Source organism: Paroedura picta, chromosome 7 (assembly GCF_049243985.1).
Source record: "Paroedura picta isolate Pp20150507F chromosome 7, Ppicta_v3.0, whole genome shotgun sequence".
NCBI lineage: Eukaryota > Metazoa > Chordata > Lepidosauria > Squamata > Gekkonidae > Paroedura > Paroedura picta.
In genome coordinates this window covers 70,169,668-70,197,050 of record NC_135375.1, presented here as the reverse complement: position 1 = coordinate 70,197,050, position 27,383 = coordinate 70,169,668, and the positions used below count along the sequence as shown (strand labels likewise).

General features: G+C 42.9%; 1 protein-coding gene across 1 annotated transcript; it reads left to right on the top strand.

Annotated features, from left to right (window-relative positions):
- The first annotated feature begins 8,380 nt into the window (after positions 1 to 8,380).
- Positions 8,381 to 26,939, top strand: ANXA1 (annexin A1). Its single transcript, XM_077344785.1, has 13 exons — positions 8,381 to 8,530; positions 13,554 to 13,633; positions 14,293 to 14,386; positions 14,834 to 14,928; positions 15,674 to 15,787; positions 17,433 to 17,523; positions 18,534 to 18,613; positions 18,738 to 18,794; positions 20,198 to 20,291; positions 22,229 to 22,324; positions 23,797 to 23,855; positions 25,637 to 25,759; positions 26,571 to 26,939. Exons 2-13 carry the CDS (start codon positions 13,568 to 13,570, stop codon positions 26,628 to 26,630), a joined length of 1,029 nt encoding a protein of 342 aa, XP_077200900.1. The 5' UTR covers positions 8,381 to 8,530; positions 13,554 to 13,567; the 3' UTR covers positions 26,631 to 26,939.
- The last annotated feature ends 444 nt before the right edge of the window (positions 26,940 to 27,383 follow it).

Here is a 27,383-nt window from a genome sequence, read left to right as displayed (position 1 = left end):
ACTGGTTAAAGCTGCGGTTAATATAATTGGCCCCTTCTTCACTGACAAAGAACTGCTTTCATGAGGTCTGGAAACACTTTTCCTGTGATGGTAAGGGAGATGGCCACTTGGCTGACGTAGATTTTCTAGACAGACTGCATGAGGTGGGGTGAGGGTGGGGATAATAAGCCATGTTGAGTAAAAGAGTAGATGATTTGGGTGGGTTTGTGATGTCTAAAAGTAACATTTTTTTTTAAATACAAGTTATTAAGCATCTATCAGAAATAGGGAGTTATTTCTAAGAGTTCTCATTTAGGTCACAGACGCCAAATTTTTTTGTCAAACCCACCACTTCATACCTTCTCCTTTGCAGAATGAAGTAAGTACACTGCCAAGAGGAGCTATAAGCACCCTCTGTCAGAGACTTCCAAGCTTAAGACAGTAACTCATGCCTACAACCACACCCTCATCTCAGTCTCTGGCAGCTGACACACTGCCAGCTAGAACTTGCCTGGAATCCACTCTTTTACAGGGAAATGACCAGTATTGATACAGCACATTCCCTAGTCCAGTGGGTGGGAAGCCTGCATGGAGTACCCCTATGTAGCAAGTCTTCCAGAAGAAAGGCTGCCATATCGAGGATGGAACAGAGTTCTCTCTTGCCCCGGAGGAACAGACCAGAACAAATGGGATGAAATTAATTCAAAAGAAATTCCGTCTAAACCTCTGGAAGAAGTTCCTGACAGAGTGGTTTCTCAGTAGAACAGGCTTCCTCAGGGGGTGGTAGGTTATTCTTATTTGGAAATTTTAAAACAAAGGCTGGATAGCCATATGATGGAGAGGCTGATTCTGTGAAGGCTCAGTGGATGAGCGATAGGGTTGTAAGTGTCCTGCATAGTGCAGGGGGTTAGACTAAATGACCCATGAGGTCCCTTCCAACTCTATTATTATAAGATTTGGGTCCCAAAGATTCCTTTTATGATTTGCACACAATGTGCTGTATTGTAGTCTCACAGAAGGAAACAGAGAAATGCACACTACAGTACCAAGGCGATACCATGAGTCAGTCAGCAGGTTACTGAGAAAGAGCAATGTGCTAGGTAAACAGAGAAGTGGTTCAATCCTGACATGGACTCCACAAGGCAAGGCAAGACATACCTTTGAGGTGACCTGCTGGAAATAATATTTAGAGAGAATGTGGGTGCAGTAGCAGCTCAAGCTGATCTAAGCATCATTCTAACCATGGGTCTAGGAGCACCTGGCTCATGACAAGGTCTTCATACTCTTCTAGGAGCTGTACTCATTTTCACATGTCTCACCCAGCATCCCAACCATATAGCCAGATGGACAACCACGTGGATCTGCTTCTCAATAGAAAAACAAGGACAAACCACGTACAGCTTAATCACGAACCTTAAGTACAGGTTGGGAGAAGACACAAGGTAGCTAGCCAATCACTAGCACAGGGTTCATGAACCTTCATGTAGGAAAGTGATACAGTTCATAGCCCAGTATTCATCATTCCTTCTGGCCTGATCCTATGACTTCCTTTGTAAAGTGGCTTATAAGTAGTTCAGATAACTAACTGAATGGTTACCACAGTGGTTCATAATTACACCATCAGTAATCAGGGGACAGTGAAGAGGGCACCATAGAATCATAGATTAATAGAATTGGAAGGAACCTCATGGGTCATCTAGTCCCGCCCCCTGCACTATGCGGGACAGTCACATCCCTAGTGCTTATCCACTCTAACCTGCCACCCCCTTGAGCCTTCACAGAATCAGCCTCTCTGTCAGATGGCTATCTAGCCCCTGTTTTAAAATTTCCAAAGGTGGAGAACCCATCTCCTCCTAAGGAAGCCTGTTCCACTGAGCAACCACTCTGTCAGGAACATCTTCCTAATGTTTAGACCAAATTTATTTTCAATTAATTTCATCCCATTGGTTCTGGTCTGTCCCTCTGGGGCAAGAGAGAACAACTCAGCTCCAACAAGTTATGAAGATCTCCTTTCTCTCTTGCAGTGGTTCCTACAGCAGCCCTTGTTACAAAAAAAGAGCTGAGGTTCTTGATACAGCTTGAAGGTCCAGTATGGTATAGCAATGAGACTGCCGGACTAGGAGCTGGGAGTTTAGGGCTCAAATTTGGTGGCTCATGTTATTCTCTCTCAGTCACATCCAGGAAATCAGAAGGGGAAGGGGAAGCAAAGAAGGTGGTGGGGCAGAGGTAAATGGGTTGCAGCATGAGCTGTGCATGGCAGAATGGAGCTATGCTAGTGTCACTTCCAAAAGCTATGCAGGCTTAAGTCCAGCCCTAGGGGCCCACTCACTCCTTTATGCAGGTGTTCTGCCAGCACCAGCACTCTGATGCAACATCATACCCTAGTTCCAAGGCTTACAGTTGCCAGCATTAACTATTATGCTGGTGGAAGTACTATACTTCTTTGTGAACATAACCCTATATGTCCTGTCAGGGCAGTGTTGCGTTTGTGATCCTTTCCCAGCAGAAAGAACTGAAGGAGGGGTTAGGAGGTAAGACTTCTCCCACCCCTTTTCATCTGAGTTAGTTCCATTGAACTGGCACACCAAAGCCCTGCCCAGTACTAGTGATTTCCCCTTCTTTCCTACTCGAGATATTCCTAACAGATGCACTCATAAATTGCCACATAACAGATGAAATTCCTAGACACAGGGCAGTACAGGCAGCAACGAAAGTCAAACGGCTTGCAGAACTGAGCTGGCAAAGGGAGTGCTGGGATTTGTAGCCCACAAAGGGGAAATTCTCTCACCAACAGGAGGAGGAAGCCGAGGGCTGTGCCTCTGAGTCATGGAGCTTCTACTTGTCAGGGCCGTGCCTGAAGGCACACAGTCTTTCCCTAAGCCGCTTGGAAAAACACCCCTTGGTGACTCTTTTCAGTGAATGAGCAAAGCTGCAGTTTCTTTGCCACATTAGTTAGCTGCTATCAAGCAGATACTGAATGAACCTAAACTAAAGGAAGATGATAGTAAATTATGATGCCTTTGCTAGCAATATTGTCACTGGGGTATATGTCTGCTCATTTGTTCACTGCTTGCTCCCCCCCCCCCATTAGGCAGAGGTACTTGTGAATTGGTACCCGTGTGCAGAATCAGAGCACTGAAGGGAACTAGCAAGCCACCAGAGGGTTGTGCCAGTCCCTGTGCTGCTTTCTTATGGGTGGCTATGCCAAAATAGTGGTAGCTGGTCTTAGGAAGTACTACTGCCTCTTAAGTGAGTCTTCTGGTTGCCAGAGAACATCCCTGGAAGCACTTGGATGTTCTTTTTGAAAGATAATTTCTTCTACTGCACATGTTGTTTATAGGTCTCTCCAAAGGGCCTAAACAGATATTATGTGGGATTTGAAACAGCTTGGTAGTAAAGGAAATGATTCAACAGTGTTCAAACCAGCAGCCTCCTTTGGTCAGTGTGGTTAAAAGCAGCAGAGTTTAATCTGGAGAACCAGGTTTGATTCTGGACTCCTTCCCCACAAGCAGTCAGCTGGGTGACCTTGGGACAGTCACAGCTTTCTCAAACCTCTCTTGGCCTCACTTACCTCACACGGTGTCTGTTGTGGGGAAAGGAAGTGTAGCTGATTGTAAGCTGCTTTGAGACTCCCCCGGGTAATGAAAAGCGGGGTACAAAAAACAGCTCTTTTTGTTTTAAAATAAAACTAGTAGGCAGAGTTACACTTAACTGCTTTGAGACTCCTTCGGGTAGAGAAAAGCGGCATATAAGAACCAACTCCTCCTCTTCTTCTTAAGCACACCTAGTTTGGTCCCAAGATGGAAGTTCTTCTCTAACAAAGCAATATAGATATGCTATATTAAAAGCACATTTAAGTTGAGGCAGTTCGAGTTATCACCGGGGTTCCTATACTCCTGCTTTTCTAAGCCTTCATTTACTTAGTTACTGTTAGTAATGAATACTAACCAGGTAAAGGTAAAGGAATCCCCTGTGCAAGCACCGGGTCATGTCTGACCCTTGGGGAGATGCCCTCTAGCGTTTTCTTGGCAGACTCAATACGGGGTGGTTTGCCAGTGCCTTCCCCAGTCATTACCGTTTACCCCCCAGCAAGCTGGGTACTCATTTTACTGACCTCGGAAGGATTGAAGGCTGAGTCAACCTTGAGCCGGCTGCTGGGATCGAACTCCCAGATTTCAGACTGCATGTCTGCTGCCTTACCACTCTGCACCACAAGAGGCTCATGAATACTAACCAATAAGCCCTCAAAATTCACTAAGATTAATCTTTGACATGCTAACCCAGGTGTGACTGGAGAGTCTGGATAGAATTTTGATCTGAATTTAAATTCAGACAGGACAAAAAGCAAAAAAAAATAGTTGACTGGGGAAAAGCAGTTTTTGTGGTGATATAGTTTTTTCTGGGAGAGGGAATGTTACTTTAGGACTAACACAGATTATTATTATTTAATTTATAGACTGCCCTCTCTGATCAGACTTAGGTGGTAGATAGACAGTGCTGATTAATTGCTACCATGTCCATGTGGCCTGCTTGTTTTCCACATCGTAAGTATGCATGTTTGTCTTTACGCAGATCCTGCCCTCAGGTCTCTCTCTTTACACACTCTGTAAAGATGCCCTAAAAGTGAGACAATATTGTACTTTACTTACAGGAGAGCAAGTCTCATTAAAACTTATTTCTGTGTAAATATGCATAGGATCAGATTGTTACTTGGCAATAAATGCCAATGTCATCAGGGATATTTAATTCAAGGTAATATGCTTCATCTTCAGGAAGCCACTATGCAAAATGCTTTATAAAACTTTTGGCCTTCTATCAGCCTGGTGAGATCATTAAGAGTAACTGGTGACTAACAGTGGCTCAGAAAGAGAGATTTGCCTAACATCTATTAACTAGTTGATGCCTGGACCTTTATTTTTGATCAGCAGGCACTCCCTTAAGTTTCACCAGGAATCCTGGAAGTTCACCATACTCCCTTGTCAGGTCCCCATGGCCACTGGGGTAGGATAGCTAGATACTGATTGGAAAACTCCTGGAGATTTGAGGATAGAGCCTGGGGTGGCAGGGATCCCCATGCCATAAAGTCCTCCAGCCGAAGTGTCCTTTTTCTTTGGGAGAATTGATCTCTGTAGGCTGGCAGAAGCTGTAATTCTAAAGGATCTCCAGGACCCACCTGGAGGTGGGCAGCCTGACTTCAGGCCTTCTGGGAGCTGCTGAAATCAGTGTTGTTCCAGATATCCTTTAAAGCAGGAGTAGTCAACCTGTGGTCCCCTAGATCAGTGGTCCCCAACCTTTATTAGGCTGGGGACCGGCAGGGCATCGGGCCGCGCCCGCGCGGGCCACGGCCACGCATCGGGCCGCACCTGCGGGCCACGCCCACGGATCAAGCCACGCCCGCGAGGTGCGCCCGCTGATCGGGCTTCCCTCTCCCCGCCCTCCCCGCAGTAAGAAGCTTCCCGGGCCGCAAGCTTGCGGCCCGGGAAGTTTTTTACTGCGGTGGGAGGGGGGGCGGGGAGAGGGAACCGCGGCCCGGCGCCATGGCCTTTGCGGCCCGCCGCCGGGCCGCAGCCCGCAGGTTGGGGACCACTGCCCTAGATGTTCATGGACTACAATTCCCATGAGTCCCTGTCAGCAGCTGCTGGCAGGGGCTCATAGGAATTGTAGTCCATGAACATCTGGAAGACCACAGGTTGACTACCCCTGCTTTAAAGGTTTTATTCCTTTCAGAATGGAGCCACACATTTCCCTTACTAATACTGCCTTTATTTGGTTTTATCATCAGTTTCTTGCCTTTATTTTTTGTTTTGTTTTGGTGGTTGGGAGCTATTACTGATGCAGGTTGGTTTTTTCATAAGTCTTTCTGTTTTGAATTGTTTTGCTTGCTGCTGTTACATTTTAGCCCAGTGCACATGACAACCCCATGTGTTCATTTTACATGCAGAGAGGGAGAGAAGGAGCAGTTGTGCTGGCTCTGGTCCTGTCATCTGCAAGGGCAGCTGCATGGAGTAAGGGGCTGAGCAAACTGTCCATGCCCATGATCAGTGACACTGGCTTGGGTTGTTTCCCCTGGGGCACTTCTGTTTCTGAGAGGCAGTGGGCTGGGGTGAACTTACCTATCCTTCTAGTTTACCCTTCAGTCCCTGGTCTCGGTATACATGTTACAGCAAAATACACATCCTGCAGATACATGTGTACATCTCTGTGTGTGATAGAGCCAATTCATGTTCATTACTTCCCCATCATCAGAGATGTTCCCAAACTAGTGCTGCTGATCACAGGGAGGAAAAAATAAATCATGCAGCCATTTCATCCACATGGTTGCACCTAGTTTTAAAATAATACACAGCAATGAACTGCTAATGTCTGGTGAACAAAATCTTTTTTCCCTTCCACTTTGCCTCCTAGCCATCTTACCCATTTAACAGTTTCACCATGTAAACATGTCTTACGGTTTGCAGAAAATATTAAACAGAAAAAGGAAGAACATTTTGCTGTTGTTCACCATAATCTTTAACCACTTCAAAGTTTCTCATTCAGTGATTTCCTGAATCCGAAGTTCTGAGTAATTACCTTCATTCTACATCATAGGTAGATGCAATCAATTTGATCATTACTATCCACATCACTTAATTGTCCCTGGGAAATTAATCAGTCTTGTCATGTTTTCCTATAGAGGTAATACTATGCAAAATAATCTTAGCTAAAGATTACAGGTTAGTCATAGGGCAGTGCATTTTTGAACTGGAGCCATTACTTTTCCCCTTTCTGATCTAAGACATTGGCCTTCAGGCATCAGTTTGAAGCTTGGTTCATTTTTGTTTCTCTAGAGTTGCCAAACTGTTCAAAACAGAACAAAGAGTACTCTCCTTCTCCCTGGTTTCATCTCAGATTGCTCCATCCCAGACTGATATTCAATTTAATGTATGGAGATTGTCACTACAGAAATGGGCAGATACTTAGTATTGAACCAAGGAAAATGGGTAGCTTCTTCCTTTTCTACAAACTCCATCCCTAACATTAGCCAACTTCATTATGTTTCATTTCCCCACCCCCTATTGGCAGCCTTCTAAAATATCCCCCCCCACAAAAAAAAACAAATCCCAGTGGACAAAATGCTTCAATGTGTACATAGGCACAAATTCAGAATACATCTAACTTCAAGGAAGCACCTGAGGCAAGAGACAAGAAGCATAATCAAAATAAAGTCCAGGGATCAAGGCATAGGTATTTGGAAGTCTAAGCATCAAAAATAGAAGTGCAAACCCATAGAGCATAAGCCATGCCAAGTATACTGAGGTCTGGAATAAGACAAATGACAACAGACACACAACAACCGTAGATAAGTTGCTTCCACACCAGTTCACTCTTTCTATCAAGATAACTGGGTTAGGTCATTCAGAAACAGGTGCAACTCATCATCCTGCTGAGTCAGCCAGGGACAGGTGCAACTCATCAATGGCTGAGCATCCTAGGTGGTTGGCAGCCCTGATCCTGTGGTGACTCAAGTTCACAGGCAGTGGTGGATGGGTGCTGAGCTGCCAGCTTCATGCAACAGTACCAGTCCTACACCTCTCTGCAGGCCCCGCTTCTCTGATATTCCAATCATTCTGGCAACTCCACTGCAAGTCTCCTGCTTCTGTGGCACACTAGCCTCTGCCCAAATCTCTCCCTCTGCATCTGATGAAGTTTGGCAGATCTTCCTGCAGCAGCATCTGGTAGCTAGAGCTGGTTTCTGATACAAAGAATGGAAGCAGTTCCTCCTGCCGCTGGGGCCCAGAATCAGAAATCCTGGACAGAACGCTGGAAGCCCATTCTTGGTGAGGATGGGAGTTCTGTGTTTGGTATGCATGGATACATTGGCCTGTGTGAAACACAGCAGCAGCTGCACTTCACACAGTCCTTTCCACTATTAGCACCAGTGACTATGGAGTGGAGGTCTATCAATGGCTACTAGCTACGGTGACTAAAGGGCAGTAAACCTCTAAACCCCATCATAGGAGGCCTTGGTCTCTATACCTCATTGTTGGCCACTGCATGAGACAGGATTCTAGATTAGGTGGACTACTGGGCCTAGTCTGCATACAATAGATAATGCACTTTCAATGTGCTTTCGCAGTTGGGTTTTCCTGTGCAGAACAGGAAAATCTACTTCTAAAGTGCATTGAAAGTGCATTATCTCATGTGTGCAGACTAGGCCCTGGTCTGATCCAACACAGCTTGTATGTTTTTAGGTTTTTTTAAATCACCAGTACTGAACTCATGAGTACTGATCTACACCCTTCATTCATCTGGCCAAGCTGCTGTTTCTCAACAATCCCTTTCTTCGTTTCAGTGGGCAGTTTGTCTTTAAGTGCGGGTGTGTTTTGGCTAGATCTCTTGTTTAGCCCTCTGCCACACAGCAACCAATCAGAAGAGTTGCAGGAATAAACCTTGGTTGCTAGGTGTGGCTTCCTGATTGCCTTTATAAGAACCACAAGACTGAAGCTTTAGTCCTGCAGTCAGTAACTTTCCATACCCGAGGGTAGCGTTTTAGAGTTCTAGGAAGCAGAAGGTATGATTCTTTTTTAAAAACTTTATGTTGCTGCTGATGATTGTATAAATATATTGTTGGTATGTTATTTACTGAATGCTGCTTATTTATAGTGTTAACAAGACTATTTGTTGCACTAGGGTTGGGGTTTTGCTCCCAAGTGAATATATTAAACTGCCTGTAAACTGTACTTTTTGTTTACTGGGCTGGCTGCTAATGTTTCATAACATTTAAACTAGAAAGGCTACTCCCCTGTGAGTTTTTTAGAGTTTCCAACTTGAAGAATTGTGCTTGTAAAGGAGGAAGGGAGTTACCATGGAAAAAGCAAATTATTTTTATCCACTAGCAAATGACTTAGAAGGAAAAAATGTGCCTGCTGGGGGGGGGGGGGGAAGAGCCTTGGATATGACATTGCTTAACTATTTAATGCTAGTTGAGTTTTCGCTTTCTGGCCAACTTTAGGTGCCGATTAAAATATGAGCTTAGGGAATGCAAAGGAACTAATTGCTTAACCATAAATTAGCAAGTTACATTACGTATGAGTAGGAGTAGCAGAGTCTCACTCCGAGATATGCTCAGACTTTCCATGAATACTTTCGAAGGAGGGGTGAGGCTGTTTGTTCCCGGTCTGTGGTTCTTTTGTAATAAAGGACTGGTTTTTCAAGCTTTTGGTACACTCATATTATTGCTGGAATATGGTAGATGTGTGGGTATTGACAAAAATAGCCTTGTACTTGTAGTGAGAAAGCTTTCATGTACAAGTTATGATCCTATTCATATATGTTTTATGAATGCTGTAGCTAAAGCATTATGGTTCAATCTGGTGGTCTTAGAAATCCATCTCATGACTTCACAAACATACTGCATGACTTGCTAGGGAACCGCATTGTCCTGGAAGTTTTTTTATATCAAAGGAATGCCTGCAGTTTATCTGGTGAAACTGATGAGTTTAATTTATGACACATGTATTGTGTCAACTGTAAAAGGTCATCAATATATAGTATTTCAAGCATCTAAATGGGCCATGGAGAGAACATTAGAAGTGTTTGTCTGTAGTTCTCCATGGCTGTTCCCTGCTGATTTAAGATCTTCACCTCACTGCTCCAATGGAAAGGGTAATTTTGCTGCCCCTTGTACTCCAAAGGGTGAGATAAAGGGATGGGCCTTCATAAATCACTGCACTAATTAGTGTAGATAGAGCTTGGTTTGCCAGTCCTGGCTTGGGAATGTTCAAGAGATTTGGGGGTAGGTCTTAAAGGGAAGAATGCTAGTGGGGTCAAATGCCATGGAGTTCTCCCCTACCACCAGCCCTTTTTCTACAAGGGAAGGTATTCTATCTGGGGATAATTCTGGGTGATCTCCATGTATTATCTTGAGGTTGGCATCCTTAGATGGAGTGCACTTGTTTTGGGTGTCATACAGAAGCAGAACAATGCCCTTCACACTAGGCCAAGGCAATGATTAGTGGAACATCATGTGACTCAAACAAGAATTCTTTGGGTTTGCTCTGCAATTAATTAGGAGGGAGATTTTATTTTTATTTACTGTGCTCTGTAGACATGGGATAATTTCGTAATTGGTCCCCAACACATAGTTTATCAAAAGAATCATGTGTTTGTAGTACAACAGAGTATTTACTTGCAGGAGGGCATTTTGGGCTCAAGAAAGGCATGTACACATTTCCATTGGCTTAAAAAGGCCACTGCTTTATTAATAATTTCCAGGAGTGTTGGCACAGCATGGGAGAGGGAGCCTGACTTTCAGTGAGAAGATCACAAGAACCTGGACCTAGCAGCGGTCTGGAGCCTATCCAGATCCCCACTAGGAACACAGGTCTTCTTGCTGCTGGGATCCCACACACAGGAAGAGCCAGCAGGAACCCTTGCCAGATTCCCACCATAGGGAAGTGTCCACCTGAGGTGCCAAGAGGAAACATCCACTTCCCTTGCCACCCCCCCAGGCCACCCTTAAGTCCTGGGGTGCCCAGGAGAGGCATCCACCTTCTTGGTCCCACCCCTGGCTACCTGGCACTGTGAGCCCCATGCCTCCCAGCCAGGTTGGCCCTGCTTGTAGACCTGCTACTCTCCCCAAACAAGCTCCATCTCATGCCAAACCTGCCAGCTGTGACAAACTGCAATATAAAGACATCATCAAGTGGCCATACAGACATAAGTTTAACAGCTAACAAAACAGGGTGGGTGGGAGGGAAGCTGCTTGGGTAGCAAGCTTGGTGTCAAGAGGCAGGGCTTGTCCACATGGCGCCTTTTAAGGCACTCCAAGCCCACAACCGGATGTCAATGGTGCGGTGCAACACTCTTGCGCAGCTCCCACCCGTAGGACCTCCCCCCCCCCAGCGCTTCTCACTGTCAGCTCCTGTTGCATCAATGGCAGCTGCAGCTAAGTCTTTGCCACTTTCTATGATAAACACCCCAAGTAATTAGATGTTGAGGGGAGAGTTTATCTAAACTAACCCTGTAGGGCTGATTGGGAATATGTTGAGCCTTGAAACACTGTTCAGCCCCAGAGCTTACTGGGCAGGGGGGTGGTAATGTTGCTAGGCCCTTTTTCCCCTACTCATTAGTTTAGTAATTGCTTTTGAGCTAAGGTCTAAGCCAAGAAGGGTTTGATCATACAGGAAGTTATCTCCAAATCTCACAAAAGCATGTTAATCTGCTCTGAGGAATTGGAAAAGAAGCTATTGGGGGGGGGGGTGTCTCAGGCCAGCTATTTAAGAAAGGTGTCCTTTAATTTCACACAATAGCAGTATCTCAGAAGCATTAGAAAATTGCAACTAATGGCGGCAACTTAGGTACTTTTGTCGCCTTAGAAATCATTAGTGGAGATCATCCCAATAGTTCAAAATACCATTAGTCAGAATAGATTTAGGGAATTTTTAATCAAACAATGAAGGATGTGCTACTTATAATACATGGATTGCTAATATAGTTGAGCGAAGGTGCAGAACTGTTGGCTCTGAATCTCTAATATTGACTGTGAATACAGGCCAACTCCATGATAAGAATTAAAATAAAGGGACTGAGAATAAAACATGAGTATTGTAACACTCCTGCATATATCTGTTGTTTGGCCCCACTTAGAATGCTGTATACAGTTCTGGTCACTGATTTCTCTGCAAGGATATTGCACAGCTGGAAAAAGTACAAATGAGGGCAAACCAGGTGTTAGAAGATTGGAGAACTTTTACTATGAGGGAGGTCTGGGACTTCTCAGTCTAGAGAAAAGACAGCTAAGAGGCATGATGGGAGTCTATGAAATTATGTGTGGAATGGAGGAAGTAGAGGCACAATCGTATCCATGGTTCCTCTATATATTTGTGAGAGGAGCATATTCTGGGTGCCTGTGAGGGAATACGGGCCAATCAAGATGCGGCCAGCACAGCTGTGCCTATTACAGGGAGAGGAAGGGAAAACAATTTTAAACTGCTGAGAGATACCTGAAGCCTCCTGGGTGCCTGTGGGCCATTCCCAGGTCTAACAAAGCTCTCAGCCCCACTTCCCTGACAGGATGACTCTTACGGGGAGAGGAAGGGAAGGCTATTTTAAACTGCTTGGAGACAACTGAGGCTTGCTGGGTGCTTGAAAGCTCATCTGTAACCACTATGCCACAATTCCCAAAGATCAGTCCTCTCCCACATTCAACGAACATTCAAAACCACAGGTTCTTGACACCCATCTCTCCACGCCCATGCACTCATTTGTCACCACGCCACCACAACCCCCCCTCCAACACACATATTCAACTTAATTTTCTTACAGACTGGACAACCCCCTCCCCTTACTCTTCCCAGTGCCAAGCTCTCTCTATCTTAATCACTCTCTTCCTTTTTACCTCCCTCTCTCTTTGCTATTTCCCCCCCTCTCCCCCTGCTAGTGCCGGTTATATCTGCTACAACGGGCTTTAATTCTAGTTTCTACATAATACTAGAACTCAGGAACACCCAAAGAAATTAGGTTCAGGTAGGTAGGCATGTTGAAGCAGCAGAACGAAGTTTGGGTGCAGTTGACTATTCATGCACATAAAATATTTTGAAGGAAACTTGGATGGTCATTAAGATGTCACTGGACTCAAACTTTATTCTACCCAATGAAACTGTTAGCCAACAGTTCAGAATTTATTTAGTCCATGTGTAGTTAAACTGTGGAATTAACTGCCAGTGGATGGAGGAATGGCCACAAGCTTAGATAACTTTAAAAGAGGGCTAAACACTCTCAGGGAAGAAAGGCATATCAGTGGTTATTGGGTACAGTAGCTGAAAGGAACTTCCATCTGTAATAGGTTTCCATCCTCCAGGTGATTGCTGGCAGTCTCCCAGGATTACAATTGATCTCCAGTGGACAGAGATCAGTTTCTCTGGAGACTATACTTTGGAATCTGTAGTATGTGGCATTAGTCTCTCCCTTCCCTCCTGTCAAGACTTAACCCTATGCAAAATATTGGAATTTCCCATCTTAGAGCTGACAGTCCTAATCTATATAGGCCGCAAAACCTCAGTATCAATGCTGGGAGACAGCATGCAGCGGGGGTCAGCCTCAGTCCCCAGTTGGTTTATCCTAGCAAGGTTGGCTGTTGGATTTGATGGCCCATTGGTCCTGATCCAGCAGGTGCTACCTAATGTTATGTTTTTAAGACTTCACTGTAAGTCTAGTCTCAGATTGACCTGGCGATTTTGACTTCAGTTGCAGTACTTCATAAAATGGATGAGCCATGTTAATTTTTCTACTATTCCTCACCTTCATTAGCTATACGGTAAAGAAATATGGATACAGCAAGATGTTAGTGTTTCTTCTTGTTCAGCTCAGTATGGTTCAGTTGGCAGCCTACAGGAGACATCTAGCTCTCTCAGACACCTAGTTCTCCCAGATGTAACACTGCCTAGGCCACAAGCAATATGTGAGAAACTTACATACCACTTCTGACCTAACATAAGCACCTCCCAGTATTTCATGTCCCTTAGAATGGCGTGAAGGTGGTCCATAGACTATAAGAAGTAAATTTTATAAAAATGTTTCTTTTCCCTTTGCAGGAACTTAGATCAACATGTCTTTTGTATCGGAATTTCTGAAACAGGCCCGTTTCATGGACTACGATGAAGCACAATATGTTGTAAGATTCCAAACAGGATAAAATGCAAATGATAAACATACATTTATAAAGTATAATTAAATAACAAAGTTTATATTACATATAACTCATAGAGGTTGGAACAAGATTCTGTAAGAATCCCAATATTGGTAAATTCATGTTATTGAACTGATCTAAGAGTCAATGCGGTATAGAGTGTATTTAAGAGTTCATGCACCTTGATAGATATACTGTGAAAAATCTGGCTTGTCCACCAAATGGTAGATTCAGAGACAACTCACTGATCCATCTAGACATCAATGTTGTTCTCATTTGGAGACTGCAAAGACAAAACTCTGAATTCACCTTCCATTAATTTCAGCTGAGCTTATAGAAGGAAACAGATTCGGTTGAATTTAGTAACTTACCCATTTTTTTAAAATTAATGGATTCAGTCTCATAATTGAATTGGCACAGTTATACCAACTTAAATTAACAAGTAGCTCTTTATATTGTAAATATATTCTAATCGAGCCTACTGTTTATTTGATGTCTTTAGAAAATGAAATCCATCATATGGATTTAAATGTAAATAACTGTCAATCTTCAGGATGGAACTGTAGAACATTTATTCAATATTGTATTTGTAGAAAATGTAAATGACTGTCAACAAAAACATTTATTCAATATTGTAATTTTAGAAAAATACTAAGGGAGGTTCAGCGCTCAGTCCCTGCCCAGCCTTCAACCCTTCAGCTGATGCTGAGGCACTGGAGAAAGCCATGACTGTTAAAGGTAAGAGGGACATTTCTTGTATGAAGGGTTTAGATGGCATTAAAACAACTCAAAGTACCTTGCTTGCAACGTGATTCGGCTTGTGCATCTAAGCGTGCACAGCTTGCTTAAATGGTCACTTGTTTGAAACTCTGCATATGGAAGCCCCTTTCAGGGAAGCATTTAACTTTGTGTGCAGAGAGATTTTGAAGGTGGCTACAAAGCTAAAGAGCTAATCAGATTAGATGTGTGATGACATACTAGAGGGCTGGGGAGGGCCACAAACATATAAATGAAAAATGTAATCTGGAATAATCAAGAAATTGTTGGAAGTGGGATCTTGTCACATTTTAAACAGTCAGTCATTCCTTTTAATCCAAGTAGTAAACTGGTATCAACATTTTTTTGCATATCGGGTCATGAAGTGGAATGGTTCTATGACCTCTTACACAGAATTGTTATTTTCAGGAGTTGATGAAGCAACAATCATTGATATCTTAACCAAACGAACTAACGCCCAGCGCCAGCAGATCAAAGAGGCCTACCTGAAATTAAAGGGAAAGGTACTGTCTATTAAAGAGGATCTTTAGCAAGGAATTTGTATTTGGTGACATTTATGTCTGTGACAGAGCCTCTTGTGGCGCAGAGTGGTAAGGCAGCAGACATGCAGTCTGAAACTCTGCCTGTGAGGCTGGGAGTTCAATCCCAGCAGCCAGCTCAAGGTTGACTCAGCCTCCCATCCTTCCGAGGTCAGTAAAATGAGGACCCAGTTTGCTGGGGGGTAAATGGTAGTGACTGGGGAAGGCACTGGCAAACCACCCCGTATTGAGTCTGCCATGAAAACGCTAGAGGGCATCACCCCAAGGGTCAGACATGACTCGGTGCTTGCACAGGGGGATACCTTTACCTTTTTATGTTTGTGACAACAGGGTTGAAGCAAAGAAGAACAGATAGAAGGAATGAGATGGTTGTGAGATTTGATGTAGTTTAGTGAACAAAACTGGATGGAGTCACTGAAGCAGTAGGTGCAAACTTAAATGGACTTTGGGGAATGGTAGAAGACAGGAAGGCCTGGAGGATCATTGTCCATGGGGTCGCGATGGGTTGGACACTACTTTGCACGTAACAACAAAGTGAACAAAAAACCAAGAATGACCAAGGCTTACATGAATGTAATTCCTGTTCTAGGGAAATTATACATAATTAGAGGGTAGATGGAAAACTGGAGTAGATTCAAGTGTTATTTTAAAACGGACTATTTTTTACTTTAACTGACTATTTTCTACTTTATGCCCCTTTCTTACGTAGCCTCTGGAGGAGAGTCTGAAAAAAGCACTCAAAAGTCAGTTGGAAGATGTTGTTCTGGCATTGCTGAAGACTCCTGCTCAGTTTGATGCTGAAGAACTCAGGGCTGCCATGAAGGTACGTGTGAGGTCAGGGTTTGGGTGACCATTGTATCAGGAGGCAAATTGGTCCTTGGATGAATGACACAAAAGCACATTCCAATTTCAGTTAGTATGAACACTTTCCAGTGTCACACTAGCTGAAAATGCAGTGCATTAAGTGAGTTCTGTTGGTCTCAAGAAACCAGCAGTCTGTATCAGGTCAGCTACAATCAGGATTCTATATATGTACATATGGACTTAATCAATTGGATCCTGTACAAGGGCAGTGTCAGCCAGGTAAGATGACTCATCCCTGAGATGTGTGGCTTTCTGATCATCCAGCTGGCTTAGATTGAGCCCAGGCATCAACAGCAGACCCACAATGCCTCTCATTGCTCTGCCAGTACTGTTTGTGGAGCAAACTAGACTGCATATTTATGGCCACCCCAAGGATACCAGTGCAGTGTTCTTGTTCTCTCCCCCGACCTTTTCAAGTGATGCAGGTGGGGAAGGTGGCTGTTTTGACACTAGGGTAAGTCATGGTGTGGGGAGAAGAATGCTGCATTGTAGATCCTGTGAGGATTGGGCTCATATCATTTTTAAATTACTGTGACATTTGCAAGACGTACAATGGCAACTTAAGTGGGGGAGCACTTCCTCCACTGTGCTAGATGCTCATTGGCAGCCATGATCAGCTGCAATGTCATCTGATTGCTACTCTGGCACATGCTGCTGGCAGGGAATTATGGGGATTGTAGCTCATGGACATGGAGACCTCAAGAAATTTCCATGGGGCCACAAGGCCTTTTGAAAACGCTACAACCTTTCCCCCTCAGAGGTATGCAGTTCCTTGTACGGAGTGGATTTAAATACATCTGAGAAAATGAATGAATGAATAAATTAATTACTCCTGGTGTAATGCTGTTATAGCAGAGATGGGAGGGTCTGCACTAAACAAGGGGTGCCTTAAGCTCTCATTGGTGGACAAAGGGCTAGGGGCTTGTCCCTTTACCCATTGTTGTATGGTGGCATGGGGAGACCAAAAACATGCTAATGCTAATGTTTATGCATGCAAAAACAGGCATCCCTGATTACTGTTGTAAAAGAAAAGTTGTAAAGCTAGTTTTAAATACTGTGTGGAAAAGACCCAGTTGCTGCTACAAGGGGGTAGATTTGCCATGCAGAATTAAAAATGCTACAGTGGGTTTTCCACAGTGAAAATGGTGCCATGTGCAGAAATTTAAAAGACATCTTTTGGGGCAGACTTTTTGTGAAGTTTCCTACTGTGCATAATATGGCACTGTGTGAGAAATGCAGCTATCCTTTGACTGTTGCTGGAGGGCAGTGTGCTTAGGTATATGTCTTTAATTATAATGTATGCAGCTTCCTGTACTTTACATTTTTAATAACCCTCTACTAAAGCTTTCTTGTAATGAAACTTTACTGTTTTCATATATGAAGTTTAAATAGCTTTTGGCCCCTCATGTTTTTTTACAACTTGATAGCAGTTAATGCAGAAGGGAATTGCTCATGCAAATAAGCATGCTACCCTATTCCCTTGAACTGGAGTGTACTGGCCAAAATAATTTTCGAGTTGAAGTTGACATATCATTGTTGCTGGTGATTGAGGGTGGGCTCTTGATTTTTCCTCACTGAAACTAATGGATTTATTATCAAAACAGGGGCTTGGAACGGATGAAGACACTTTAATTGAAATTCTGACGACAAGGAACAACAGAGAAATCAGAGAATTCACCAAAGCATATAATGAAAGTAATTTCCTGGTAGTTTTGAAACAATACCTCACAGAATATCCTGTTGCAGAAGAGAGAGTTTGGTTGAGCTACTGTTTCTTAATACCTTTTAAGCAGGAAAGTCTGTCTTGTGGTGAGATAAGAGATACAGTATTTGCTGGCATATAAGACTACTTTCCCTCCCCTGAAAAACATGCCTCCAAGTGGGGGGGGGGGTCCTATACGCTGGGTGCACTTCAGTTGGGATAGACATAGCTGCCCATAGTGGCCCATAGTACTGTATTTTGAGTGGAAATGTTGGGGGGTCGTCTTATACGCCCAGTCGTCTTATATGCCGGCAAATACGGTAAAAGAAATATATAAGTACCTGGCCAGTATAAGCTTTTTTTTTAAAGCACCTGACAGGCCACTTTGTCATCCTTTCGCTACGAGGATATGTGTGTTCAGTGATTGTTTAGCTAAACTAGGCAGAACTGCTCCTTCCTCAGTACTTATGCACTGAGAGAATAAAATCTGAAATGTAAAAGGCATCAGATAGTTCAGGGGTGGCCAAATTGTGGCTCCCCAGATGTCCATGGACTACTGCTAGCATCATGCAATATAAATTATGGCAATTAGAAGGTTAGGAAAACAGTGTATCTATAGCTACAAGTGATTGTAGTCTTTTGGAGGTTGGAGGGGCCACAGAGCATGTGTGTTGCCTGCAGACTGTCTCTCAGGTTCAGTCCCAATCATTGCCACTTAAATGCCTCTCGGGTAGATACTGTGGATAAATATTTTTCTTTGAAACCTTAGAGCACCAGTACTGAACTAGATGGATCAAAGGGTTTATTGAACTTTTAACTTGCCACCTTCCTTTCCAAATGCACAGTTTTCTCATTGAGTTAATCTATGTGTATGTTAGGAGAGTCCCAATTGGGCATTTTTTCAAGATAGCATAGGAAATAAGATCAACTATTTGAGAAGGTCAACATGATGATTATTTTCTTTAAAGCAATATGATCTCAGTGCTTTTTCATTTGTTCGCAGTGTATAAGAGAGATCTTGCCAAAGACATTATATCAGATACATCTGGAGACTTCCAGAAAGCTTTACTTGCCCTAGCAAAGGTATGCCATTTTTAACTGCATGTAGTAAACTAAAACAGAAAAAAATAGAAATTCTTACCTTCCAAGCTAGTCCAGGATTGTTGTGTATAATTATGTTGACAGGTGATGTTTTAACTTTTTTCAGGGAGACCGTGATGAAAATCCTCATGTAAATGATGAGCTGGCAGATAATGACGCAAGGGTAAGAGAAGACAACATTTTGAATAAGCTCTCCTGAATGGGTACTAGATACAGAATATGCTCATGCCTATCCAATATTTGTTAACTGTTTTTATGTTGTTGTTATTATTATTTTCAATTTATTTCCCGCCACTCCATAAGCGGCTCGTGGTGGGTCACAATGTCTTAAAACCCCATTAAAAAGCTGTGTATAAATCACAACATGGTGGAAGCAAAAAATCCCCTTCCTACCCCCATTGCTAAGGGGGGGACGGAGAAGGAGGAGGTCAACGATGTTCAAGAAGCCTGGGGGGGAGCCGTCGATGTACCTCGCCGACCCCGGCCTCAGCCATGGACCTGGCAGAAGAGCTCCGTTTTGCAGGCCCTGCAGATCGCTGAAAAGATCCCACAGGGCCCACAGTTCACCCGGGGGCTCATTCCACCAGGTAGGGGCCAGGACCGAAAAGGCCCTGGCCCTGGTTGAGGCTAGGCACGCTTCCCTAGGGCTGGGAGCGATGTGTGGGATCCTGGGGCAGAAAAATGGCTGGGAAGGAAAGGGTGAGCATCTCCTCCTCTTCTCTTGGTCAACCCCTTTTGAAGCTGTGTTCATGAGGAAAATACCTCACCAGTCTGCATCTACATTAACCTGCATGTAATAGAACCGTCACAGCTGGGAACACATGGAGCAGCTTGCAGTTTTCTTCTGTCCTTCAGCGTTTACTTCATTTGTTCCATGTGATTTGGAGCGAGGAATCAAGAAAAGTTGACCAAATTAAAAGGGTCAATTTTTGGCTGGAATTGCTGTCCACAAGCCATTCTGTAAATAAGAATTGTTGTGACAAATTAAAAGCTGTGTATCTGCAGTTCTGAAAATACAACTTTAGTCTAGAAGAAAAGCCTGAATCCCTGTGACAGCTTTATTAAATTAAATTAAAGGACGCACACTTATTTTTTTGAAATGTCACTACAACAAATGAGTCCTCCTGTGAGTCATATTGTTACTATATGAATTTGGTGAGTCATTCTCCAAGAAATGAAAAGGCGTGCTTGATTCCTGTTTTAGCAATGTTGACTGCAAACATCGGTTATGCCGATGGAGATGTGAGAATGTTGTGTTGTGGAATGTGATCCTCCTGCTTTCAAGGAGACCTAACATGATCCAGGAAGTCCTTAGTGTGAATTTTAGCTTGGACATGACTAGGGGATCTTCAGCAAGCCGCAATCTTTTGGTTTGCCCAGTGCCATACTATATTTGGGATAAGACTAGAATGGCCGAGTGCTCATTAGATTGTGCAGTAGGGAGAGGAAGGGGATTAGTTTACATTTTAAACGCTATTGTACAATTACCTGTCACTTGTTGAAATATAATGGTGTACAAGATATTAAGAGAACTTTCACATACATTTTTCTGGTTAATAATAACAGGCTTTATATGAAGCTGGAGAGAGAAAAAAAGGAACAGATGTTAATGCTTTTATTGAAATCCTTACTTTAAGAAGTCATTCCCATCTCCGAAGAGGTAGGTGAAAAGCAAGCAAGCTTTATTGATGATCTTATTTGCATGCTATATGCAAGACCCTGATAGAGCTGTCAAGGTTCCACAGGGCCTGCAAGACCTCCACCAGACATTTGATTGCTGGGGGGGGGGTGCCTGGATTAATGATCTGGGGGCCTTGCCCAATGCCCAAGCATTATCGCCTGACAAGGAAGACCTGAGGCCTTGAGTGGTATCAACAGGTGGATGCAGCTGTAGGGTTGAAATAACTGACTGGAATAGTGAGAAGGGTTGTTTTATTTCACCATCTGCTATAATATTGGTAGTTCTGGAAGATTAGGTTTTAATGTTCTGGGGGTTTTATGGGTGATATTGTTTTATATTTTTATTCTGTAAGCCACCTCGAGATGACTTTGACAAGAGGCAGGTTATAAATCAAATTATAAATAAATAAAAATTAAAAGATGTATTCTTCTGCGTAGTAGATGATACCCTGTATTTAAACATGTTAACTTAATTGTTCAGCCCTCTTAAGAAAATGGAAGCTTTCCTCCTATGAGTTTTACATGGGTTGCCAACCTCCAGTTGGGACATGGTGATCTTCTGGCGTTACAACTGATGTTCAGACTAAAGAGATCAATTCCTCTGGAGAAAATGACTGTTTTGGAGAATGGGCTCTAGGGCTATATGCCTCTTTGAAGTCCTTCCTCTTCCTAAACCCTCCCCTCCCCAGGCTGCACCCCAAATCTCTGGGAATTTCCCATCTCAGGGTTGGCAGCCCTCATTCTTATGATACCTGCCACAGGCTGGAATATGAATGTTCTGCCTGGTCCAAAGATATTTTATCATTAAAGCTGGTTAAACATCTATCAACATCTTCTCCAAAAACAAATGTTTCTGTTAACATTAAAAAGTTCCATTCCAGCTTAATGAGCCAAATACTGAACGCTGCATTATAGCACAAAATTACAAGATGATGTCAATTTTCCCTTCCTTGACCCCCTTTGATTTTGCGAATGGAGCTCACTATTTATTTTCACACTGCTTCTTCCTATCAAGGTGCACATTAATTTCATTGAAATTAGTGCAATGCCATGTCAGCAGGGCAGCACTTCAGCCTCCTCTTAGGCCTTTGAAGGACTCGGTCTTTTTCTTTGCTGAGCTGGAACTTGCTCAGGGAAAAGAGGGAGGAACTGGGAGCAGCTGCCAACAAACACAGGAATAAAATGGTGGCAGGTGCCATTCACACCCATTCCTGCTCTGCTTGTTGCCACAGTAGTTGTGCACCCCATTGTTGATGCAGTCTATAATAGCAAAGAGAATGAAGACCAGTCAATTATTAAGTAAAATAAAGAACATCTCTCCAGGCTTGAAAGTTTCACAGAACAGATGAATATGAACAAACAGATGAACAACCTTAGAGGCACAGTGTTATAGCCTAAGATAATGAAACACAAACGGGTATCTCCAGGCTGTGGGAATCGGCGTAGTACAATGTTTAGGGTGTTTGTCATATAGAAAATCCAGATTAAAATCTCTTGCTCAGTCCATGAATTTGGGCATGTTATATACCCCCATGTTTTGTTGTGAGAGATAGAAATGCTCTTCAAAACTCTTGGACTTTACTTGCGTATACGTTTAATAAATATATGCTCTAGAATGCAATAGACAAATAATATGGATTTCAGTAGAGCTGGAGCCTTCAGAAATAGCACAGGACTTGTGAAACAGAAACTTGCACTTGAATGCCTTTAGTTCATCCAGCAATGATAAAAAGCACAATAAACTCTAGTGACCTTAACAGAAAGCAAAAGCTGATATCTCATTTCCTGACAGCCGTTTGTGGCTTCTCACCATACAAAACTGTTGATAAGTGAATAGCTGCAGAAGTTGCATGAAATTCATAGTGCAGAGAAAGAAACCATGTGGCTCAGACTTTCTGTTCATTGTTTTGTTTTCAGTTTTTCAAAAATACAGCAAGTATAGCAAACATGACATGAACAAGGTTCTGGACCTGGAACTGAAGGGAGACATTGAGAACTGCTTGACAGCAATAGGTAAGTTCCATAAATGCTTCATTTGCCCTTTGTTTTCCTCCTCTTACAAATTACTAGCCAACTAATCAGTAAACTTAAGTAAACACAGGATATAGCCAGACTTCTAGCAGTTCTCAGCTGGCTTCCCAAAAGTATCTTGCAGATTTTGTCTGAGGAAGAGATGGACCTACTATTTCCTCGGGTTTTTTTCCCCACTCAAAATATTGCTCAGGAGCAAAAAATTACCAAATCACTTCTGTTTGTACCCAGAAGTTTTACCTTTATGCTCTAGGAGTTTCCTGATTTCTACAGGAATCCCTCCAATTTTACTTGTAAAGAGTAAGCAACTTTAGCAGGGCTTGGAACTGTTCTTGGCAAATGGAACTTCAGCCTGGGTACAAATGAGGAAGCCAGTTACCACAACAGGTCCAAGGAATGGGCGGTCCATGTATGCCTTATGTATTCAACTGTGGATCCCCTCCTGCTCTGTGCACAAGCAAAAGGCAATAGGCAGATAGAATGGCATGCGGAAGGAGATGACAACCAGCATTCACGTTACCCAGTATGCGTTTTCTTGAGGTGTTCCCCAGTGGAGTGGGAGGAAGAGAAACAGGGCTGGGTGTGAGTTGTTCTAAATTACCTCCTGCAGTGACTAGAAGAAGAAGAGTTGGTTCTTATATGCCGCTTTTCCCTACCCGAAGGAGGCTCAAAGCGGCTTACAGTCGCCTTCCCATTCCTCTCCCCACAACAGACACCCTGTGGGGTGGGTGAGGCTGAGAGAGCCCTGATATCACTGCTCGGTCAGAACAGTTTATGACTAGTTTATGGCTAGATGATGGCTGTCTCCATACGGGATACTTGCTCTAGGTTTGATGCTGTGGGGAAAAGGGAGAAACTTCTATTTCATGGCACTGTCATGGTTCTTCCAGGGCTTTTCTCCAGCCTTTCCCAAACCTACTTTGCTGTGAAGATTTGGGAAAGATCTCAGCAAAGCGTGGATGACTGCTGAGTGGTGGAAAATATGGATTTTCCCATAAGGCATCCATTTTCCTGGCCCTGTGGTAGACATTTCTTCCATTCCCCATAGGTGGTGTTTTATTTTTAAACCTAAATTAAATGTTACGTCATTACAGATTGATAATCTTATCGGGTTCTCTGAGTTCCTGGCTTCCATTTTAGCCCCTTTTCATGAGGAAATAAAGGAGGCATCACAACAAAAAGGGATGAAGGCTTTAAAAGTGAAAGCTGAGGATTTCAGGGAATTGGTAGTTGCTTTTGGGTGACAGGAGTAGAGAACAGATTGTGAAAACTGCTGTGCAGAACTTCTATTGCTACTGTGATATATCAGCCAGTGCAGCAATAGGGGAACTAAGCAAGCCTGTCTTCGAGGAAAATGCCTACATGACATGCAGTTTTCATGTCCTGTATTTGCTGTTGTCCATATATATTGATTCTGATATGCTGTTATAAATAAAAATTATGTTACGTTCCAGTGAAAGCTGCCACAAGCAAGCCAGGCTTCTTTGCGGAAAAACTCTACCTAGCAATGAAGGTAAAGTATATTGCCAATAAAGTGGTTAGAAGAGAGAACTATGTTCTAAAGATGTATGTTGAAATTGAGGTTTGCTTGCCATAGTGGTTAAGAGCAGTGGATTCTAATTTGGAAAACTGGGCTCAATTTCTACTCCACATGAAGCCTGGACCAGTCACAGTTCCCTCAGAACCTTCTCAGCTCTACCTCTCACAAAGTGCTTGTGTAGAAAGAAGGGAAAGGTAATTATAAGCTGCTTTACCTTAAGGTAGAGAAAAGCAAGGTATCAAAACCTACTCATTTTCATTATCTTCTGCTTTTCCTCAAGGCTCCAAGTTGCTTACAAACTGAAATTTAAAGTATACAGGAGAACCTCTTCTGGGGGTGGTTACTTGTATGATACCATTAGGGTTACCAACTCTAGGAATTTGGGGATGGAGCCTGGAGAGAGCAATCTGAGTATCATAGGGTACTTAGCAGAGAGCTAATGCCATAAAGTCCAGTCTCCAAAGCTGACATTTTCTCCAGGGAAATTGATCTGTGTAGTTCAGAGATCAGTTATAATTTTGGGGGACAAAGCTCAAGGCATCACCTGAAGGCTGGCAACCTTTGATACCATTCCACTGAACAAACTTGAAACCTTTCTGCTAAGAAGATTTCGTCCACCTTAAGTGGCCCTTTCATTGAGTGAAGCCTTCATAGACCAGAGGAAATTCCTCCAGCCAAAGATAGCATATATAGCAGTGGTTGGAACTCAGAGTAAGATGTTTTGCTCAAATATTAGGATGCATACAGTGGGAACAATTTTGAGCCGGTCTATGCCGACCAATGCTACAAGAATTTTTTTTAATGGGCCAGATTTGGAGTCCCTGGGCTTTGCCTGCTTTCCCTGCATCCATGTGATACGTGCAGCAGAAGTTGTGAGCTCGATTTGTCTTGGGACCACAGCATGTGGGAAAGGGAGCTCTCAACCAGCTAAAACTGCCCAAGCAGATTTTAAAAGTGACAGGTGCTCACATGTATTGCGTAAATAACTATGCATTGAAATTGTTTTGGCTCTAGAAAACAGCATGGGCGGGGGGAGGCCCTCCTCCACTCTTGCAACCTTCCTCCACACATACCACACGTCAGGCCTCTGCAGACTTTAAAAAGTGATGTTAGCTGCATCTGCCAGGAAAGTGGGTCAGAACTCTGTAAAAAAATGCTATAGAAGAAGTCCCATTCTATTCTCCCATGAAAATATTCTTAGGATTGTAACATGGTCTGTTTTGTTATTTTATCTGCTGAATATATGGATTATCTCCATCAACTTGCACAATTAGAATATTTCCCCCCACACATACAGTAGCTCTCTAACAGTGTGCTTTTCTTTGGTTGTATCTCTTACTGAGGGTGAGTGTGCTGCCCTTGGTATTTAAAATCAGAATTCATAGTCCTTGATGCTTCCTCTCCAACCACACTTCATGGGATGCAATTCAAGCCAGCAGTGCAATCTGAAACATAGTTACACCTTTTGGAACTGTGTTTAGGATTGCATTGTGAGCTACAGTGGAGCTTTAATGACTGAAGCAGATGTTATTCCAGTCATTTAAATTAAATTCAAATGGACAAAAAAGCTTCTGTAAAAGAGCCTGTTTTCCCTCCTACTTGTGGTACTTAGGATATGTCATTTGTGCTCTTGCTACTGCTATGACTTAACTACTGGAGGACAGTCATAACTGCAAATTCAGAACTTTAGATTAGCTAGAAAGCCTTAAATTTATGTCAACAGCATAGATAATACATCCTTCCTTTACTAACAGGGTTCTGGAACTCGCACTAAAACTCTGAACAGGATCATGGTATCACGTTCTGAGATTGACATGAATGATATCAAAGGACACTACAAACAGAAGTATCAGACATCTCTGTCCCAGGCCATTTTGGTATGTAATTTGTTTTAAAATTGCAGGAAGTGTTCCATAAGATTCAGCATTTTCTTTCTATCGCTATATTTATTTCATAATGGTTCAGTAACAGGAAGGAGTGCTTTAAAGATCCTACAGCAGAGGGATCCCTTCACTGGATGCTAACATAAAAATAAATGGCTACATGGCCTTATTTTTAAACCCTCACTATCTATACAACAGGCCTGTATGTGGAAGTGGGGAACTGTCACCTATGGTGGGGTGGAGACAAACAACATCACCTGGTAGTCACCCCATCAAGCTTCTGTTAAAGGTACAGGACATCATTTTCATCCAGGTAGTTCAATAAAATCAGAGTCCAGGCAATCACTCTTCATCAGACTAAGTCTTAAAGGTGCTACTAGACTCTGATTTTATTGTGCTACTTGAGACCAACACATCTCACTTGAATCTATCCAGGTAGTTGATAGTCTTCTCTGTTATACAAAACAGATTGCTAAAAGGGTGCCTGGAACAGGTCTTTACTAAACAGGTTTATAGGGTTTTTAGGGCTGCTGTCAAAGAAATAACCAAATGAGCTGGATCTAGCAAGGTCTCTGCCGGTGTCCTGTTTCCCCACCAAAAAAGGCAGTGGTTGAGAATCATGCAATCTACATGTACAAAAGGCCAGAGGCATTGGGGGAGGGGGGAGGTAAGAATGAGTGAAAAAGCTTGCTGGACCCAGCTCAAGTCATTGGAGACAAACCTTGTACAGTGTCTGCCAATGAGGAGCTTTAAGTTTTGGTGGCTACTTAAACATGACATTATTCTTTTGTTGTTCTGTATGTAGGATGATACAAAAGGCGACTATGAAACCATTCTTGTGGCTCTGTGCGGTGGGGATTGCTGAGCACCAGACCCTCTCACTCCTCTCCTGCCTCTCCAGTCTTATGTTTAGCTCCAGCTGTTACATACCTTTGTATACTAAAGCTTTCAACAGAGGGGATCTCTGGGTTCAGTTATCAAATCTTAAAGTCTGGAAGAACTGTAACCTGGAAAACCCATGTGGATCTTCATCTGTGTAGTATGACCTGTTTCTTTGTTCATGTTTGTTCAAAGCCAAAAAGTATGCTAAGAACAGATGCGTTTGCTTTTGTAAGGTACTGAATAAGCCTGAGCAGCCAGAAGTGACATTCCAAATAAAAAATACTGATCTATATTGCTGGTTTCTTTCAATTTCTGTTGTGTTTTGGTTAGCAATGAGAATGTTTCCACATTTGAGACATACCTTATTTTAGCCTTTTTTGTGGGTTTCCTTTGGATGTTTTGAGACTTTCTGTATTTGGACTTTATCACCTCATTTCCCAGTTTGAAATTCACCATGTATTTCCGTATGAATCAGAAGGCAGCCTCCCATTATGCTTCGCTCCCTTCCTCTTTTCAAAAAAGTGGGTTTTCTTTTCTTTCTTTCTTTTTGCAAAATGGTGCCTACTTACGCCTAATTCCACCATTCTGTACTCTCAATTGTCTCTCCAATTTCCCTGAAGTATACTTGATATGATTTTAATGAACCAACAACTTATACAAAGAGACATTGCTGCTATTCTTTATACTTGGACTTCTATCTATAACATAATAGCCCTCCTCCCTTTTAAAAAAAGTC

Bases quoted from the DNA above. Each gene is read 5' to 3' on its own strand.
- ANXA1 (XM_077344785.1), top strand. From the start codon at position 13,568: ATGTCTTTTGTATCGGAATTTCTGAAACAGGCCCGTTTCATGGACTAC. The intron at 20,292-22,228 runs GTAGGTGAAAAG...TTTTGTTTTCAG, and splicing joins TCATTCCCATCTCCGAAGAG to TTTTTCAAAAATACAGCAAG. The intron at 23,856-25,636 runs GTAAAGTATATT...CTTTACTAACAG, and splicing joins AACTCTACCTAGCAATGAAG to GGTTCTGGAACTCGCACTAA.